Source organism: Dendropsophus ebraccatus, unplaced genomic scaffold (genome assembly GCF_027789765.1).
Source record: "Dendropsophus ebraccatus isolate aDenEbr1 unplaced genomic scaffold, aDenEbr1.pat pat_scaffold_1468_ctg1, whole genome shotgun sequence".
Classification (NCBI taxonomy): Eukaryota; Metazoa; Chordata; class Amphibia; order Anura; family Hylidae; genus Dendropsophus; species Dendropsophus ebraccatus.
Window position 1 is genome coordinate 19,460 of NW_027208889.1, and position 18,304 is coordinate 37,763.

General features: G+C 42.8%; 1 protein-coding gene across 1 annotated transcript in view; it reads left to right on the plus strand.

Moving 5' to 3' along the window:
• The window catches only part of LOC138775287 (palmitoyltransferase ZDHHC15-like), a gene marked incomplete at its 3' end in the record, with an annotated part of 29,587 nt that extends 11,810 nt beyond the window's left edge, over positions 1-17,777 (plus strand). Inside the window, 7 exon segments of the mRNA XM_069955887.1 lie at positions 140-234; positions 1,961-2,081; positions 6,946-7,015; positions 12,419-12,451; positions 14,445-14,565; positions 17,646-17,757; positions 17,760-17,777. Of these exon segments, the coding sequence (XP_069811988.1) occupies positions 140-234; positions 1,961-2,081; positions 6,946-7,015; positions 12,419-12,451; positions 14,445-14,565; positions 17,646-17,757; positions 17,760-17,777 (570 nt within the window).
• Positions 17,778-18,304: the final 527 nt, after the last annotated feature.

The following is an 18,304-nucleotide window of genomic DNA, read 5'->3' on the forward strand; positions in this document are numbered from 1 at the left end:
TATGTGCATTTTCCAGCTAGGGCTAATTCAGGTAAATCCAATTGAAGGAAATTCTAAATCATCTTTGACAATCTATTATCTAGTAATTCTAGGCACTCTGCTGTAATATGCTAATGTTCTGTGTCCTTCTCATTGGCAGCGGCCTACCTGCTCATCTTTCACATAGTTTTCCTGCTTTTTGCTTGGACTTACTGGAAAGCAATTTTCACCCTTCCAAAGCAGCCAACAAAAAAGGTAAGCCCCCATCTATGATCTGCAGCTTGTAGATTCATCATAGAAACCTGGTTAATCAACATTATATATTAGAAATGTAGTTTACCAAGGGGTTAAAGGTAACCTGTCACAAGTCACAGGTGACTCACATGACAGGCAGCATGGAAATAGTGACAGGTTCCCTTTAAAACCCTTCTTATACTGACTTGAGCATGTAGGAATGTAAGAAAGAACTAGGAAAGGGTTCCCAGTGACTGCTCCCCCTGGCACTCACCTTAATACAGGAGAAACAGATCGCTGATCTCAGTGAGACCAGCCAAATGATAACACTGCCGGCTGCCGGTTAAAGCGCTCAATGCAGTGAAATCCTAGGTGCATTGCTTCCTGGGAAACATAAATATGCAAGAGAAGAGCCCGTGGAGCCTCAATTAAGAGTCACAAAACACAGGATTAGCCAGGTATCCCTCCGGGAAGGACCCAGCCAAGGGACAGCTCCTGTAGGGAAACCACCTAAACCACCATATTAAGTGGCCATATAAGTCAATGTAATGACAAGGGAAAACCAAGGCTTGTCATTACATTGACTTATAGGGCCACTTAATATGGTGGTTTCCTTACAGGAGCCACCCCTTTGGCTGGGTCCTTCCCGGAGGGATATCTGGCTAGTCCTGTGTTTTGTGACTCTTCAATGAGGCTCCACAGACTCTTCTTTTGCATATTCATTAATACAGGGGGCATTATATTTGAGTAGAGAGCCCTGTGAAGTTCTGCTTCAGCTCCCTTCATTGAACTTGCAGCGAATGTACCACTAGTACAATTTATTTATTTATTTTTTTACATGAATAGACTGGTTCAGGGATGCAGATGCTGCGATCCTTCTGCCGCACGGTTCCTGCACATGGCGCAGGTCTATTACCAAGCACCTGCGGGGCATGAAGCACTGGAGGCCGGCCTCCCCTGCCCTCTGTTGCCTATCAGGACCACCAAAGGATGTATTCTGTATTTTGGTTGTGGTGCAGCAGGGAGGCACAACAACTAAAATACTACAATGTTCATCCTAACATATGTAGGGAACTAGCCAAAGCTGAGAGGTGCTGCCAAGCAGTGTCGCTCTGCTAGACGTAAGCTGTCTGTGCATTACATCTACAGCCATACTCTATTACCATTGAATGTTGTGGGGTAATGTGCTAACTTCCCCTGCCAGATCAGCTGATTTTTGCAGCAGTTCCCATATTGGCGAGTTCTCTGTGATGAGGAAACCACAATCAAGTTCTTAACCAGTAAGGGACTGGTATTCTTAGAATTCTCATCCAGTTCTGTCTAGAATCTACTTCAGTTTCTGTGCATAAAATATTACAAGATATACTGCATGTATGACCCTGTCCTGATGTAGGTGTATGAACGTGGGCAGTGAATGGTAGAACATAATTGCTGTAATAAAATGCAGCTTAATAAGTAAACACTATGTAACGCAAATCTGTCCATCAGAATCCAATAACAGGAATTTTATAGGCAGCTATTATTGTTACTCATAAACTGCAGGTGCATTAGCCTAGTGCTCTGTGTGTCACTGACATACAGGAAATTGCTTGTGTAACTAATATAGTGAAAATCATAGAGGCCAAAAGTGTATGGTATGATTTGGGCACTGTCGGCAATGTTGTCACAATCACAAGTTTCTAGAATTCATATAGATTTTGCCGGAAGCATATTTTATCAATTCTATAAATATAAATTCTTTTTCCAGTTTCTGCTGCCCTATGCGGAGAAGGAGCGCTACGACAATGAGGAGCGGCCAGAGGTTCAGCGGCAGATCTTGGCTGAGTTTGCTAAGAAGTTGCCGGTTTACACCCGTACAGGCAGTGGAGGTTAGTTATCCCATGCCTGGTGTAGACTCGCTATAAATGACTGTCTCATGTTTGCCTTCTATTCTTTTCCAGTAAACTGAAGATCCGTTTTTTCCAGAACACTATAAATTATGATGAGCTTATTGATTTATAAACCTTTTAGCTTGGATCTGAAAAGTGATTCGCTTTCATTGTTCGCTGACCAGTGTTGGGGAATAGCCCTATAATTTCTGATAGCAAATATGTTCCACTTTTCTGCCGCACCTCATGATGTATGTTAATACACAGTGACGCTGTATAGCAATGTCTGTACCTTTGTCAGATGTAATAAACTGATCAGACATAACATTAAAGGGGTTGTCCAGCCAAAATCTTTTTTGTTTCAAATCAACTGGTGTCAGAAAGTTATATAGATTTGTAATTTACTTCTATTACAAATCTGAAGTCTTGTTGTTGTTTTATTGTTTTATTTTCAGTCTGACACAGTGCTCTCTGCTGACATCTCCGGCCGAGACAGGAGCTCTCTAGAGCAGGAGAGGTTTTCTATGGGGATTCATATAAAGCCACGACATAGTTTCTGTCTCGGCCGGAGATGTCAACAGAGAGCACTGTGTCAGATTGAAAATAAAACATTTCCTGCAGGACATATAGCACCTAATAAGTATGGGAAGACTTGAGATTTTTTAATACAAGTAAATTACAAATCTATATAACTTTCTGATTTCAGTTGATTTGAAAGAAAAAGATTTTCACTGGACAAACCCATTTAAACAATTGTGAACACCATACATTGTCTCATGACAATGACACCTGTCAAGGGGTGGAATATATTAGGCGACAAGTAAGCATTTGGCTGCAGAGGGTGATATGACAGAAGCAAGAACAATGGGCTACACTGAGATTTATTAGCGCTCACTCGAGAATATCTCCTTTAAGGGGTTGTGTCATGAAGAAAACTAGGTCTATACCAATGCATAATGCCAAATTTAAACTTATTTCAAATGTACAAGCATCTCTGATACTATCCTGTTTGACTTACTAATCCTCCAAGTGCCTGCATTGTTTTGATATCCTGTTGACTTTGGTTACAACCCACTGAGGTGGGTCAGGCATGCTCAGGTCAGCTGCAATCTCCAAGATTGTACTAGTAGTTGGTCTCTCCCTAGGGTCCTATTCCACAAAGTGATTTTTCATTTCTATTGATTAACAATAGACAACTGCAAAGCAGTGCTTTTCGGAATGACCTGAAATAGTTCACCATAATGCACAGAATGATAGTCATTAGTTACAATTGCAATTACAATCATTCGTATACTTTAGTCTATGAACGTTTGTAATTGCGAACAAACGATGAGTACATACACGATTTGCAAACAATTGGCGAACAGTGATTTTTATGGTCAGATGTGATTAACTTCATACGAACAAATTTTCGTTAGTCGTTTGATCAGACACATGGAATCACTATTGCTTAAATTTAAACAATTTACTCCTTAAAGGACAACTCCCATGAAAAACTTTTTCCCAGTAATTGAAGCACATTACAAAGTTATATAACACTGTAATATACTTCAATCACCTGTCTGTCCTCCTTCCCTGTCTTCCCCCCTCAACCCCCCACCAGGAAGTGTAAGAAACTCCTTCATACCTAATTACTGTCGTCACCAGGCTGCTCTCTCAGCTCCTTCTAGTGACGATGAGTCATCAGCAGGAGGGCTGGTCTAGGTCCTGTTACACCAGCCTCCCCCTACCCTGCCTGGTCAGGTGACTCTGCTTGCTCAGCTCCCATTGGCTGAGCAACTGTAAGCCATCTGTCATTCTGCAACTCAATAATGACTCGTGACTGACTCCCGGCACATAACCAGCTACAGGACCCCCTCCCCCATACTCCCTCCTGCTGCCGAGTGGACTCAGTGAGTGAGTGATGTCACTTGCTTATCTTTCTCCTCACTCCCGGCATGTCAGCTACACAGACATCTTATCTCTCCCCTGCTGCCCTGACCTAATCCTGCAGAATGTACACTACAGTGAGGTGACAGTATGTGTGTGCAGCTTCAGTGTGTGTATATAGCAGCCTGACTGAAGAGAGCCAGAGAGGGATGTCATGTGTAGTGTATGATGGGAGTTGTAGTGAATGGAGGGGCAGGCACTTGCTGTGTCACAGCAGGGGGCTGGCTTGTCACAGCAGCCAAAGTGCATCATGGGAAGCTGAAACCAGGAAGCAAGGAAGAAATGAAGAACAAGACTAGAAATCAGAAAGTACACAGACGGTAGGAAATTCAAACAGTGACAGCTCAGGAGGGATGATAAGTATAAAAGCTAGGTTTCTGATTGGTTTTTGGTTTTTTTCCTTAGCGCGGGAGTTGTCCTTTAAAGACAGAGCCCTTTGATGCCCAGATGTCCGGGTCAGATTAATGCAATGTTCCTCCCCACCTTCTAAGAGCCATAGCGCTTTTATTTTTCCACCTAGAGGGCTGGTTGGGGGGTCATTTTTTGCGCCATGATCTCTAGTTTTTATTAATATCATATTGGTAACAGGAAAATTTTGATTGCTTTTTATAAAAAAAAAAATTCTGATAATTTTTTTAAAAAAATCAACAATCTTGGTGTTTTTTTTTTTTTGTTTACGCCGTTCACTGTGCGGGAAGAATAATGTTATATTTTAATAGATCAGACAATTTCACACGCTACAGTATGTAATATGTTTATGTTTTAAAAAATATTTTTATTTTTATAATGGGCAAGGGGGTATTTTAAACTTTTATTTGGGGGGGTTAATACTTTTAAAAACTTTTTTTTTTATTACACTGATCTCTGATCCGACAGGACGGAGGTAAGTGACTTACCCCCGCCCATCGACAGAAGCTTGTTCTGTCACTGAGTACCTTAAATGCCGCGATCGCTATAGATCACTGAGTTTAGGGGCTAATGGCAAGCAGCTGCGGGATCGCAGCTGCCTGTCATTACCCACAGCTCCCTGGACTCTAATGTGTGCGGGGGCGCTCTCACTGCAGCGGTCCCGCACACATCAGAGTCCCTGAAGTCAGGAACTTATATATACATTCCTACTGCTCGGGGTATGTGCAAAAGGAACGTATATATACGTATTACTGACCTGAAGGGGTTAATAATTCTTGGCATGATTCTTGGCAAGCCCGTGGGCTCAGTACCCATGGAGTAAAAGTGGCGGAATCCCGCCAGCCTCAATGTCATACTGGGAGTCTATGGGACTCTTGCGGGCCTCCACTCTCCACACTGAATAATGGACATGTCAGTTCTTCAGCACGGAGAGAGGAGGCCCGCAAGCCTCCCATAGACTCCCAGTTTGAGATTGAAGCTGGCGGAATTCCACCAGTTTTACTCCGTGTGAACGGAGCTTTAGCCTGCAAGCCACAGAAATTGTGTACATTGTTTCATGGCAACAGCAGAGTCACAATTTAGAGAGAAAAACAGGAAGTGAAAAAAATCCATGCGGGAGAAAAACAGCAAATGGATGTAAGTTACTGTTCTAAAAACAACACGTTTGTACTCCTTTACTTATATGTAGGTGGTACACATCTGATTTTATTAACTGTTGTTCATGACACAACCCTGTTAAAGAGGTATTATGGTAATCAAAAATGTTATTAAACCATCACCCCGAGATATGACTTTAGTCCTTTTTACACTGCCCAGTTATCGGCCAGGATTGTTGCAAGTAACTTTCCTGCAGCAAATCCGTTTGTGTAAAATTATCGGCTGATATTCTATTTAGAGCAGGCTTTAAAATGTATTGTCTTTAGACGCACATCTTCCTGCGTAAACTGTGAGGCCGATAGTCGTTGTTGCCAGTTTGCAGTCAGCAGTGCATACTTACATAGAGCAGTACTGTTATGATCCAGCATCCTCTTTTTCAGCTCTCCCATCCAGCCGCTGCATCTTCAGGCTGCCGCCTCCTCCAGAATGTTTGACGGACTGAGGAGGGGCCTAAAGACACTGCGGCTGGATGGGAGAGCCAGAGAAGAGGATGCTGGATCACAACAGCAGCGCACTATACAAGTATGTACTGCTGTGTAATCTGAACTGTGACCGCACGGATGTATGTTTATCTATGCTGTCCGTTTTCATGGCTGCACGGCTTCTTGTGCCACGTAAAAAACGCTGATCTCGCTGATCTGTGCTTGTTTATGCTCACGGCTAGAAAATTGGCTAATATAAGAGGACGTTTACTAATATAGTGTTATCACAAAATGTACTGACTCTCCCAAGACTATGCATGGTTCTCTGCTGTCTCAGGAGGCTTGGGTGGTTCTTATCACAGAGCTTCACTTCGCTAGATAATCCTAGATGTAAAGGTGCAGTGGAGCAGTTATCCACAACAGCCAATCAGATTACTACTTTCATTTTCAATAGTGTACCTGGAAAGATGAGAGCTAGAATCTGATTGGATGCTAGAAGGAGCTGCTTATAATCTTATGACGCCATCTCTCACCAGTTATGGCTGTAAGTACTTTCCCATAGCAGCCAATCACAGCTCAACAAGCATTTCTTAGACTGGTAGAATGAAAGCAAATAGGTTTTTATCTTGGCCAGTATTCCCTTAAACAATAAAACGAGGACATGTACTGTCCTCCTTGGAACAACAGGCAGGCTGACACCTTATACCCAGACAGCGCTGGGTACTTTTTTTATATTTATAGTGTTGTAGTTCCCATAAACACTTACGATGTCATACTATTATATCATGAAGTTATAAGGGTTAATAGGTGAGTAGTAATAAAGTTTGTGTTCTAAACTTTTATTAGGCAGTTGTGGGTGGAATAACAGAGATGTTTGAGCTCTGAAGGTGTATGATCGAGGCAGAACATACCTTTCTAATAGTAACTTACCTTCCTGTCTGTTTTAGCTATTCGGTTTTGTGACCGATGTCAGGTGGTAAAGCCCGATCGCTGCCATCATTGCTCCGTTTGTGGAATGTAAGTAAAATTGTATTACGAGCTGCATCTTTATTAGTTTCTCCTCTGTTTGTTTATAGTAAATTATATAAGACTCTAAAAATATATGATGTACAATGTCTCCCATAAACACACACCTATGTCTAAAAACTCCCAGTTCTACATTCTCACACTTTTATCTTCAAGGAGTTTATGTACTTTAGGCTGAGTGTATATAAGGACAAAGTATCAAGGGGGCTGATACTACATAAAGACACTATATTAAAGGGGTTGTCCAGCAAAAATCTTTTTCTTTCAAATCAACTGGTGTCAGAAAGTTATATAGATTTGTAATTTACTTCTATTAAATAATCTCAAGTCTTCCCATATTTATTAGCTACTGTATGTCCTGCAGGAAAGTTTTGTTTTTATTCTGACACAGTGCTATTTGCTGACATCTCTGGCCGAGACAGGAGCTGTTCAGAGAGGTTTTTTTATAGGGACTCCCATAAAAAGACTCTACTGCTCTGGAGAGTTCCTGTCTCAGCCAGAGATGTCAGCAAATAGCACTGTGTCAGAATGAAAACAAAACAACATTTCCTGCATGGCATACAGCAGCTAATAAGTATGGGAGAGATTTTTTAATAGAAGTGAATTACAAATCTATATAACTTTCTGACACCAGTTGATCTGAAAGAAAAAGATTTTCGCCTGACAGCTGCATTTTAAAATACCGTATGTGCCCCCTGTCCCTGGTGTCTAGTGGGGGATCTCCCCCCTGCAATGCGATCGCAGAGGGGAGATCTGTTGTAATGAGCCAGCCGGGGACAGATTTAGGGTACGTGCTCACTGCGGAATGGCGAAGGATAACCCTTCGTGCATTCTGCAGCTGGCACCCGCCGGCGGACTGATGCGGGCGCATGTCTCCACCCGTGTCATAGACTCCATGTTATGCATGGGCGGATTCCATCGTCCGTTCAAAGAATGAACACGTTGGACGGAGAGTGGAATCCGCCCGTGCATAGAATGGAGTCTATGACACGGACGGAGGCGTGCGCCTGCATCAGTCCGCCGGCGGGTGCCAACTGCGGAATGCACAAAGGGTTATCTGTCGCGATTCCACAGTGTGCACGTACCCTTAGAGTGTATGTAGGAAGGGACACCCGAATCCAGCCCCAGATGCCCCCTCCCCCCCCATCCTCGGAACAAGTGGGAAGATCGTCCGGGAACTGATCTTCCCACTGCTGGATAAAGGTCACCACCTGTACGGGGATAACTTTTATACCAGCACCCCCTCTTCTGGTCCCTCGCTGCCCGAGCTACTGTAGCTTGCGGCATGATCCGAACATATCAGAAGCCGTAATAGTGCCCTAATATTTAGCAGCCATGGAGCGGACCCAGCGCTTCTGGATATGAGGGACCCCGTATCGCATCAGGACAACATTTTCCAGGTGACGTCCCCCACACTGGAAAACAGGAGACCCCAGAAGAAGTGCAGAGTGTGGCGTAACAGGGGGATCAGGAAGGACAACATTTACCAGTGTGACACCTGTCCTGATCACCCTGGCCTCTGCATACTGGATCGCTTCAAGGCGTACCACACGTCACTGGGGTTCTACATTATCTAAATTCTGTCCCTTATTCCTATTTCAGGGGTCACGTTGATCCAGGGATTATTCTGATCGCCATTATGGAGTCGGGAAGGAATTTTCCCCTGTGATGAGGCTACTGTCGTCTGCCTTACGAGGGTTTTTTGCCTTCCTCTGGATCAACACAGGTTGAATTTGATAAACACCTGTCATTTCCAACCTTATAAACTAATAATTTCCCTAATACCCCCAAATAAATTATACATACAAAAAGAGATATAGCAGATCTCCCCTGCACTACAACCTATATGTGTTATTCCGTGAGAAGGGGATAGTATAGTATAGTGTCACTGGGTTCTAGTTACAAACTAAATACCTATATAGAAACTGAACCTCCATAACTAGTTAACATATAAAGAATACTTTATTTCATAAAAAGCACATACATTTGAAAGAAATCATAATACACAGTGAACTGCGACTGAGAAAAAACATTAAAACCAACAGAAAAAACATACAAATGAGGGATGCTACTATCAGGCTATGTGTGGAGAGATAAGGGACAAAATACAATTCATAGGTATAATACCATAAAGCAAACCCTAAGCCAGCTCTATCAACAAATTGGCCATACAAAATGTGTTACCTTACCCAAATGGACGTGATGTGTCAGCCGGACAGTTGCCCCCACCCCAACGCACGTTTCGGTAAACAACCTTTTTTATTTCCCCAAATAAATTAGAATTGTCCCTTTTCCCCAGCTAAGTAGGTATGACCGCCATTCCCATTAGAGGATGCCATGATGCAATTACAAAGCCTCTGTGCGGCCAGGACAGTAGAAACCCCCCACAAGTGACCCCATTCTGGAAACTACACCCGATAAGGAATCTAACAAGGGGGGCAGCGGGGATATGGCCCCCTGGTGCCGGCCACATTTTGGACGTGAAAATGAAAAAAATTGTATTTTTTATTTTCTCGGCACATGTTCTACGTAAGTGCCCGTCACCAGTGGGGTCCATATCCTCACTGCACCCCTTGTTAGATTCCTTATGGGGTGTAGTTCGGGGGTTTCTACTGTCCTGGCAGCACAGGAGCTTTGTAATTGCGACATGGCCTCTATCCTCCATTCCAGCCTCTAAATGGCGCTCTGTCCCTTTGGTGGCTTGCCCTGTGCCCATATGGCACATTATGCCCACATGTGGGGTATTTTCGTACTCAGGGGAAACTACCCTACACGTTTTGTGTTCATTTTCTTTTTTAACCCCTTGTGGAAATGGAAAAAAATCAAGGCTAGACCAACATTTAGTGTAATTTTTGTAAAATTTTTACTCTAAATCATTAATCTTGTCATGATTTTTTCATTTTCACAAGGGGTTAAAAGATAAAAAAAAAACAAAATGTGTAGAGCAATTACCCCCGAGTCCGTAAATACCCCACATGTGGACATAAAGCGCCATGTGGGCGCAGGGCAAGCCTCCCAAGGGAAGGAGCGCCATTTGGATTTTGGAGGTTGGATTTGGCTAGAATGGATGATGAAAGCCATGTCGCATTTACAGAGCCCTCGTGCTGCCAAAACACTGGAAACCCCCCACAAGTGACCCCATTCTGGAAACTGCAGCCCTCAAGGAATCTAACAAGGGGTGCAGTGAGGATATGGACCCCTTGATGACGGGCACATTTGTGCCATGAAAGTGAAAAAATGAAATTTTTTACTTTTACGTCACATTGTTCCACATTTGTGCCCGTCACCAGTGGGGTCCATATGCTCACTGCACCCCTTGTTAGATTCCTTGAGGGGTGTAGTTTCCAGAATGGAATCACTTGTGGGGGGTTTCCAGTGTCTTGGCAGCACAAGGGCTCTGTAAATGCGACATGGCGCTTGAAATCCTTTTCAGTGAAATTCAGCTTCCAAAAGCCAATTGGCGCTTCTTCCCTTTGGAGGCTCGTCCTGCGCCCCCTTGGCACTTTATCGCCACATGTGGGGTATTTCCGTACTCGGGAGAAACTGCGCTACACATTTTGTGTCTTTTTTTGCCTCTTATCCCTTTAAGAAAATGAAAAATTGAAGGCTAGAACAACGTTTTAGTGTGAAAAATAATTATTTTTTTTTTCACGCCATATTGTTCGGAAAATCTGTGAAGCACCTATGGGGTCCAGATGCTCACCGCACCCCTTGTTACATTCCTTGAGGGGTGTAGTTTTCTAAATGGTGTCCCTTTAGGGGTGTTTTTTAGGTTTTGGCACCCCAGAGCCTCTGCCAACCTGAAGTGGTACAGTCAGAAATGACCAAATATAACGGAGGCGTTGAATTTCACTAGGCGCTCCCTTATATCTGAGGCTTGTGGTTGCGTCAAATAGCGCAATAGGGTCACATATGGGGTATTTCTATAAACTGCAGAAACGGGACAATAATTATTGGGGTGCATTTCTCTGGTAATAGGTTTATAATTATGAAAAATATTGGATTACAATAAAATCTCTGCACAGAAAATTAAAATTTTCAAATTCCTTACACACTTAGCTTTTATTTCTGTGACTCCCCTAAAGGGTTAAAACACTTTCTGGATATGCTTTTGCAGAGTTTGGGGGGTGCAGTTTCTGAAATGGGGTGCTTTGTGGGGCTTTCTAACATACAGGCCCCTCAAATACACTTTAAGGCTGGGTTCACACTACGTATATTTGAGGCTGTATTTTTGAGGCTGTATAGCAACCAAAACAAGAAGTGGATTGAAAACACAGAAAGGCTCTGTTCACATAATGTTGTAATTGAGTGGATGGCCGCCATTTAATGACAAATATTTGCTGTTATTTTAAAACAACGGCTGTTATATTGAAATAATGGCAGTTATTTACTGTTATATGATGGCCATCCACTCAATTTCAACATTGTGTGAACAGATCCTTTCTGTGTTTTCAATCCACTCCTGGTTTTGGTTGCTATGAGGACCTGACATGAGGACCAAATACAGCCTCAAATATACATAGTGTGAACCCAGCCTAAACCTGAACAGGTCCCTAAAAATATCTGATTTTGAAATTTTACTGAAAATTTGGAAATTTGCTGCTAATGTTTTAAGCTCCCTATTGTCTAAAAAAAATGAAAGATAGTTTAATAAATGCCGCCAACATAAAGTAGACATGTTGCTAATGCTATTTAATATATAATTTATGTGGTATAACCACTTTCTGTATACGCAAAAAAGTTTCAAAGTTGGAAAAATGCATTTTTTCACATTTTTTCACATTATTTGGGATTTTTTCATAAAGATTTGTTATGAGTATCGACTCCAATTTACCAGAAATGTAAAGTACAATATGTCACGAGAAAACAATCTCAGAATCAGCCGGATAGGTAAAAGCATCCCGAAGTTATTAATGACTAAAGTGACACTGGTCATATTCATAAAATTTGTCTCAGTCATTAAGGCCATTTCAGGCTCTGTCCTTAAGGGGTTAATCATATGATATACTGTTGTGGTATACCCTAGCATAACCCACAAGGGTATGGACAATTAAATACAGCCTGATATGGACCTGTGTACGGCTGCAAACAATACAAATCAGTGAGATTGGCAGTCAGCAAAGGCACAAGAAATTGTGCAGCCTTCAACGTACATTATTGGCCGCACGTCTCAATCATTATTATTGCAGCGTTCTTAGGAGCGATTGTTAGCATTAATCGGTCAGTCTAAAAAGGCCTTTTGGTTACAGCTTTTAAAGGTCACACATATACACACTTCATTTTGGCCATTTATATGTTATCTTAACCCAGACACAATTGTGTTTTTCCATTTATTCTGTACCACTTGTTTGTGTGTGTGCAGAATTTGACATTTTGTCTTCCACCTTATCACAGGTGTGTCTTGAAGATGGACCACCATTGCCCTTGGTATGTATCATTCCTTTCCTACAGTCTATTTAATATATACATTATATATATAAAAAAAATACCCTCTACCTCTAACCAGAACTAGGGAAAGAAAGGAAAGATTTATTGCTTTTTTTTTTCTTCTATTGCTGGTTTGGGCACAAAGTTTTATTTGTTATGCAAATTCTTTTGTTACAGGTGTGTCAATTATTGATGGGACTATTTTACAGGGCTGTGGAGTCGGTAAGCCGCAGCTCCGACTCCAACTCCTGAATTTTATCAGGAACCGACCCCTGAATTTTATCAGGACCGACTCCGACTCCTGCTCCTTCATAAATGGCCAGTCATATACCAGGGGAGTTATATATCTCACTGGCTCAGCAGCTTCTCCCTAATGTCCTACATGATCCTGGGCCGACTTCTGAGTAAATAAAGGAATACTGTATATAAAGAAGATCCTCCTGTGTGTGCAGTGGATGCAGCCAGTCTCCAGCCTCCATGTCCTGAACTACTCACAACTAGACTAGATGGAGCAGGTGGTCTTTTCCTGCTGACAATCTTCTATGTTTCTCACTAAATATTCACCATACTTAAAGAAACACTGCTAACAATGCCAGATACCTGTAATATTGAGGTCAGCCATAGTGATATACAGGGGATCACACATAGTGATATAGAGGTCACACAGTGATATAGAAGGTCACTGTGGGGGCACGCAATAGCACGCACGCGCACACACACACACAGCCTGCTGCAGCCATAGCATACACACACACACACCCACACAGTCTGCTGCAGCCATAGTGCACACACACACACAGCTTGCTGCAGCCATAGTGCACACCACACACACACACACACGCGCACACTCGGCTTGCTGTGGCCATAGCACACATACACACAGCCCGCTGCAGCCATCGCACGCACGCACACACACACACACACAGCCTGCTGCAGCCATAGCATATACACACAACCTGCTGCAGTCATAGCACACACACAGCCTACTGCAGCCATAGCACGCGTGCGCACGCACGCACACACACAAACACACACACACACACACCTGCAGCCATAGAACACTGAAGAAAACCACACAATCTTCTACTAGAGAGAAAACACCACACTGAGGACAGAGGTTACTGCTACACTACTTATGTCTTCTCCTCCTCCTCTATATTACACAGGATATCCAGCATCCAGGAAGAGAACAGCACAGATTTCCCCCCACACAATGGACTCTTCCAGTTAAGAAACTAACTGCCAAATAGTGACCCACAACCTCTCCACGACCACCCTTATCTAATAGGGCCAGTGTCCTATTACTGATATATTCCCCGACCACCCTTATGTAATAGGGACAGTGTCTTATTAGAATGTTGCTCATAATATATATTCATGAGTAAAACTTGTAAAATTCAATTCTACATTTTTTTTCTAACTCCAAACAAAGCTAGCTCCGACTCTCCGACTCCACAGCCCTGCTATTTTACATGAAGATTTATTGGGCATTCCTGCCATCTATAGTACTTGGAAACCTGATCTACTTGTACTGTTAAAAAAAGATGATCATTTCTGGATCAGAGCCAGTATTTTAATATTTAAAACCTACTCTGGAATGAGCATTTCTACGAATGAGTGAATTAATCATTCAGCTATCACGCAGCATACTATAAGTTCTTGTGAGTTCATTCTGTTGTTTCCATCAGTGTTATATTCCTATTTAAAGGCCAATGAATCGAAACTATTTCATTAGTTAAAATTCTCAAAGAGGTAAAATTGTGCCTGTTATACCTGTCCAGTGCACACATGGGGGTGGCCCTATATTATTAGGGGCAGTCATTCTCTGCCAAGTGTGGGGGCCCCCTTTATTCTGATCATTCATCGGTGGAGTACTCAATGTTCGGATCCCATACTGATAGTATATTCTAGTGATTTGGCATCAATCATTATAAGGACTCGATTGATCTGAATTTCCATCCTCTTGGGTTACACATATTACTTTGTTTTTCAGGGTGAACAACTGTATTGGATTCTCAAACTACAAGTTCTTTCTTCTATTCCTGGCGTACTCAATGCTGTACTGTTCATACATTGCCTCTACAGTTTTCAAATACTTCCTGTTTTACTGGACTGTGAGTATTGCACATTTGTTCATGGATAGTAGATATTACCATTGCTTAGGAAAATATCCTTTATATCTTCTACAATTTTAGTATCCCTGGACTATTGGTTCATGCTTTACATTAGGCTGGATTCACACTGCCATTCGTGCTTACGTTTTATTACCTTTATTAACCCTATATAAAAGCCTAGTCAACTCCACTATTGTATACAGCAAAAATAAAATAAGATCCAATACTATTTTCAATGGAAAACGAATTTGGCTGTGTGGAAGACATCAGCATCTGTTTTATTAATTTCTAGAGTATAAAATGTATATGTTAAGCATTAGCCAAAGACAGTGTGAACCCAGTCTAAGGGCCGTATTACACGGGTTGATTATCGTTTGAAAAATTGTTAGATCGTTCGGATTTAAATGATGATCGTTTCATGTAATAGCAGGAAACGATTAAACGACCAACAAGAAATCGTTGGTTGTTTGATAGAATTCAGACCTATTTTTATTGTTTGATCGTTCGCAAATCGTTAGCACATTGTTCGGTGTAATAAGAAGTCATAGCTGAAACATACGCAGTAGCAACGACAAACCGACTGCAAGAACGATCATAAGTAACGATCATTGTTCCGTGTAATTGGGCATAGCAGTCGTTTGAGATGGTTTATTGTAAATTTTTAGTTGTCAAAACATCGCTTGGTGTAATAGTACCCTAACCCAGAGAAATGTTATCAGTTATTTCCGAGCCGCGGTGAAGGCCGCCCGAGCCCCTGCTAGAACCCTGGATACTTACCCCATCTCACCAAGTCCCGCTCCTGGAGCCGTTCCCAGGATGGAGATCTCCTTGTCGGAAGCCTGGCGCACACGCCGCATAGATGAGTCCGATGCCCATAGAGAATAACGGCTCCATTCATTCTCAATGGGCATCAGACTCGTCTATGCAGCGCGCTCCGGGCTTCCACAAGGGATATCTCCATCCCGGGACTTGGCGAGATGGGGTAAGTATCCGGGGCTCTAGCGGGGGGGTCAGGCGGCCTTCACCCCGGCACGGAGGGTGACAGGTTCCCTTTAAACTGCTGTCGTTAAAGGGGTTATTCAGGATTAGAAAAAGCACAGCAATTTTCTTGCAGAATAGCACCACTTTTCACTTCAGTAGAACTGACCTGCAAACCAGGTCCAAACTAGGACAGTCTGGGTAACCCCATCAATAAAATGTATTAAAACTTGACATTATTATGTGTAGGTGTGTTTATTAACATTATAGTCAATAGCATTGTGTTAAAATGGCATCTGTTTGAAAACAGGAGCCTTGGTGCTTGCGTGGAAAGACCTAAGTCCGTAAAACGGCACAGTCTACTGGCAGAAGCTTAAAGCGGATTTGTCAGCAGGTTGTAGGTGTATAAACTAAGGGCCCTATAACACGGAGCATTAATCTGCCGAATCAGGACGATTTGGCGGATTATCGATCCATGTAAAGAAGATAACGATAATTGTGTCTGATCATGTCTTTAGGTCCTGACCTAAAATTATTGGCTGCCCGGGCGCACATTGCTACGTGTAATAGTGATTGCACTGCCGACGGCTCATGACATTGTAAAGAAAGTAATAAAGCTCATACCTCTCCACGCTTCCCGAGTCTTCCTGTCTTCTGCACGCTTCCCGCAGCTGGCGGTGGCAACTTCAGAGCAGTCTCTGAAGTGACAAGCTGTTCTGGACTACCACGGCATGTGATTACCTGCCCCCGCCCTATTAGAATCTATGAGCAGCATATGATCTTTTAACCTTCTGATAGATTTTCTTTAAAGGTGCCTTCACACCTACCGGATCCACAGCGGATCTTACTTCTGCGGATTCGAAGCGAGAACCGCTGCGGAATCCGGTACCATTCACCCCTATGATAGCACATATTCGCATCGGGATTAACATCCCGCTGTTAATATGTGCTTTAACCCCTCGCTGTCCGCAGCCCCTAATGAGCGGGATCGGAGCCGGGAGCCTCACTGCAGCCGTGCCGCCGAGCAGGTACTTTATGCTCCCGGGGATAGGGGATGCGGCCAGAGATGGGGGATGCGGCTGAGGATGGGCTAAGGGCTTCGTTCACACTGAGCAAAAGCAGCTGAATTTCTGCGCTGAATCAGCTCTGAAATTTCAGCCGTTAAAATAGATGCAGAGCTAATTTCCATTGTGTTGAAATGAAATTCTGCTCTGCAGTTCACACGGTGGAATTTCTGCACTGAACTAATCCGCTTTCCGCCAGAAGAATGAACATGTTCATTCTTCCGCTAGCGGAAGCCTATACAAACCGATGGGGCTCTGATTTTCTGTTTCAGCGCGGAATACGCGCGTATTCAGCGCGGAATACAAGCGGAAATTACGCGCTGAATCAGCACGGAAATGGGGAAAAAAAGGGGGGGGAGGAGGATTCTAGTATATATTCTAGTATAGTCTAGTTTACTCGCCAAATACTCGCTGAGTTTCAGCGCTGAATGCATGCGGATTCAGCGCGGATTCCTCGAGTATTCCGCGCTGAATTTGTTAAGAGCTGAACACTTTCCTAGCAGAATACGCAGGGATTCTGCTTACATTCTGCTTATATTCTGCTCGGAATTCAGCGTCAGTTGATTTCAGGCGGAATTATTTCCTCGCGTAATCCGCCCTTTTTGCTCTGTGTGAACGTAGCCTAATGCGGCGGCAGGGCTGCGGACAGAGATGGGTCAAAGCACATATTCACAGCGGGATGTCAATCCCGCTGCGAATATGTGCTATCATAGGGGTGAATGGTACCGGATCTGCAGTGGTTCTCACTTCGAATCCGCAGAAGTGAGATCCGCTGTGGATCCGGTAGGAGTGAAGGCACCTAAAGGTAGCTTCACACATACCATATCGCAGCGGATTGATGGTGCGGATCCGCAGCAGATTTGATCTTAATTACTGAACAGCATCAAATCTGCTGCGATACAGTACTTGTGTGCTGTAGACATTTTTACTTTGCTGTAGCCCCTACAGTATTGATGTGTAGTTTATAGGGGTAAATAAAAATCTCAAGTACATGTAATACATGTGTATTAAATCCTCTAAATCGTATTGTTTTCACAGACAGAGGTAACAAATAATCGGGCAAAATTCCATGTGCTTTTCCTACTTTTCGTCTCATTAATGTTCTTCATCAGCCTCATGTTTCTCTTTGGATACCATTGTTGGCTTGTGGGAGTAACAGAACCACCCTTGGTAAGTTTCACCCATTATTTAGTTCGGGCTTGCGGGGAGATACATAAAGTGGTTTTCCAGGAAACCATTTTGAATCATTAAAGGGGTTAGCCAGCAAAATCTTTTTTTTTTTTTCTTTCAAATCAACTGGTATCAGAAAGTTATATAGATTTGTAAATTACCTCTGTTTAAAATCTCAAGTATTCCCATACTTATCAGCTGCTGTATGTCCTGCATGATGTGTGGGTTTTCTTTTCGGTCTGACACAGTGCTCTCTCCTGCCACCTCTGTCCATGTCAGGAACTGTCCTAACCAGTAGCAAATTCCCATAGAAAAGGTCTCCTTCTCTGGACAGATCCTGTCTTGGACAGAGGTGGCAGCAAAGAACACTGTGTCAGACTGAAAAGAAAACAACATTTCCCGCAGGACATACAGCAGCTGATAAGTAGTGGAAGACTTAAGAGATTTATGAATAGAAGTAAATTACAAATCTATATAACTTTCTGAAACCAGTTGATTTGAAAGAAAAAGATTTTTGCTGGACAATC